This window comes from Ochlerotatus camptorhynchus, unplaced genomic scaffold (genome assembly GCF_037179485.1).
Source record: "Ochlerotatus camptorhynchus isolate MF236.1 unplaced genomic scaffold, CSIRO-AGI_Acam_v1.1 ptg000256l, whole genome shotgun sequence".
NCBI lineage: Eukaryota > Metazoa > Arthropoda > Insecta > Diptera > Culicidae > Ochlerotatus > Ochlerotatus camptorhynchus.
In genome coordinates, this window is record NW_027040746.1 from 992,209 (window position 1) to 994,533 (window position 2,325).

A 2,325-nucleotide genomic window follows, 5' to 3' on the forward strand; every position below is an offset into this window, starting at 1 on the left:
GACTGATATGGGAACCATCAACAGATCTGCTTCACTATTCCGTTCCCAAGTGGTCTCAATCGGATACAATCACCAGGCGCTCTGTACTATCAGATACAGCAAAACTTTTCGATCCGCTTGGGCTGATTGGACCAGTGATAGTTCTAGCAAAAATCTTTGTTCAATCTCTCTGGCGAACGTCTGCATCTTGGGATGTTCATCTCGATGAAAATCAACAGCAGCACTGGCTTTCCTTTCGTTGCAGTCTAAATGCACTTTCTTCAATCTCCGTACCTCGGTGGGCAGCACTCGCTACTGCACCAGTCAACATAGAACTCCATGGGTTTTGCGATGCGTCAGAACATGCTTACGGTGCCTGTCTATATATTCGTACCGTTTCTAATGATGGGAGCATCTCCGTTCGTCTGCTGACTGCGAAATCCAAGATGGCACCTCTCGGAGATTCGAAGAAGCAGAAAAAGGTCAGTCTTCCCAGGTTGGAGTTGTCTGCGGCTCTTCTCTTGAGCCACTTGTACCACAAGGTGAACACTAGCATAGCACTGAACACTCAACCGTTCTTCTGGTCGGACTCAACGATCACACTCCACTGGATCAACTCGGTTCCGTCAAGGTGGAAAACTTTTGTTGCGAATCGAGTATCGGAAGTGCAACATCTAACAACCAACGGTGTCTGGGCTCACGTTTCGGGTATGGATAATCCAGCGGACATAATCTCTCGTGTAATGGAAGCAAGTCAGTTAGAGGAGTCGTCAGCCTGGTGGACGGGACCATCCTGGCTGAAACAACCATCACGTTTCTGGCCTCCAGTCCTCCAAAGTGACCTGCCTGAACTGACAGTGGAATCCCTCGAAGAACGATCGGTATCGTTACCGGTCAGAGATCACGAACCGAATGAAATATTCGGTCTACGCTCTTCATTCATTTCTTTAGTTCGACTCACTGCGATGCTTCGTCGATTCATTCACAACTCCAAACCGGACATTCGATCTAATCGAAAAATTGGATTTCTGCGGACGTCCGAACTAAACCAAGCTACAACAACGTTGGTACAGCTAGCACAGTCCGAAGTTTTCTCGAACGACATCGATGCCATAGCCACTGAGGGTCAAGTCAAATCGAACTCGTTGTTGAAGAATCTCTGTCCAGTCTTGAGGGATGGTATATTACGGGTCGGCGGTCGACTGCGGAACGCGGATATACCAGAGGATAGGAAGCATCCAATGATCCTTCCTGCACGGCATCTGTTAACAGCAAGCATTATGTCCCACTACCATCAGAAACATTTGCACGCCGGACCACACCTGCTTGTAGCATGCGTCCGGGAAAAGTTCTGGCCACTCCGCATCCGTAACTTGGCACGTAATGTGGTCCACTCCTGCATCAATTGCTTCCGATGTAAACCATCGGCACTGGAGCAGCTTATGGGAGATTTGCCTGCTGAAAGAGTTACGCCGACATTGCCGTTTTTGAACACTGGTGTTGACCTGTGTGGACCGTTCCAGTTTCGCAAACTTCGCAAAGATCAACCAACAAAATGCTATGTAGCAATTTTCATCTGCCTTGTCACAAAAGCCATCCACATTGAGCTGGTTTACGATCTGTCAACAGCCGCCTTCATCGCGGCACTACACCGTTTTATGTCTCGGAGAGGAAAACCACACGTAATCCACTGTGACAACGCCCAAAACTTCAAGGGAGCCGTCCGAGAGTTAGCAGAGCTGCGCAAACAATTCTACTCGCAAAAACATAAAGCAGCAGTGGTAAATCGTTGCGCAGACGACGGGATCCAATTCAAATTCATACCACCCTGCAGTCCCAACTTTGGATGGTTGTGGGAAGCGGCGGTGTAATCATTTAAGAAGCATTTCCGTTCAACAGTTAGCAACTCCATTCTATCACAAGACGAGTTCGTTACGCTCTCGTATAGAAGCCTGCCTGAATTCTAGGCCACTCACGCCACTCACTGCAGACCTAAACGACCTAGAGGTTCTAACTCCGGGTCACTTTCTTATTCATGGTCCGCTCACATCTTTCCCTGAACCTGATCTATCAGAAGTACCACGAAATCGGCTCGATCGTTGGCAGGAGAACCAAGAGCTCGTCCAACGAGTGTGGAAACGATGGACGACTGACTACCTGTCAGGGCTTCATCCACGCACCAAGTGAACACAAGCTAGGGACAACATTGCTGTGGGCACAATGGTGCTCCTGAAAGAGGACAATCTCCCTCCACTCAAGTGGAGATACGGCAGAATCACCCACGTTTTCCGAGGAGACGACAACAACATCAGAGTAGTCAACGTGAAGACGGCCGATGGAGAATTT

The 2,325-nt window shown here is 48.8% G+C and overlaps 1 protein-coding gene across 1 annotated transcript; it reads left to right on the forward strand.

Annotated features, from left to right (window-relative positions):
- Positions 1–425: 425 nt before the first annotated feature.
- Positions 426–1,850, forward strand: LOC135705015 (uncharacterized). The gene has a single exon (XM_065226565.1). The coding sequence runs from the start codon at positions 426–428 to the stop codon at positions 1,848–1,850; it is 1,425 nt and encodes a 474-aa protein (XP_065082637.1).
- The last annotated feature ends 475 nt before the right edge of the window (positions 1,851–2,325 follow it).

Coding starts and splice junctions, on each gene's coding strand:
- LOC135705015 (XM_065226565.1), top strand. CDS start 426: ATGGCACCTCTCGGAGATTCGAAGAAGCAGAAAAAGGTCAGTCTTCCC.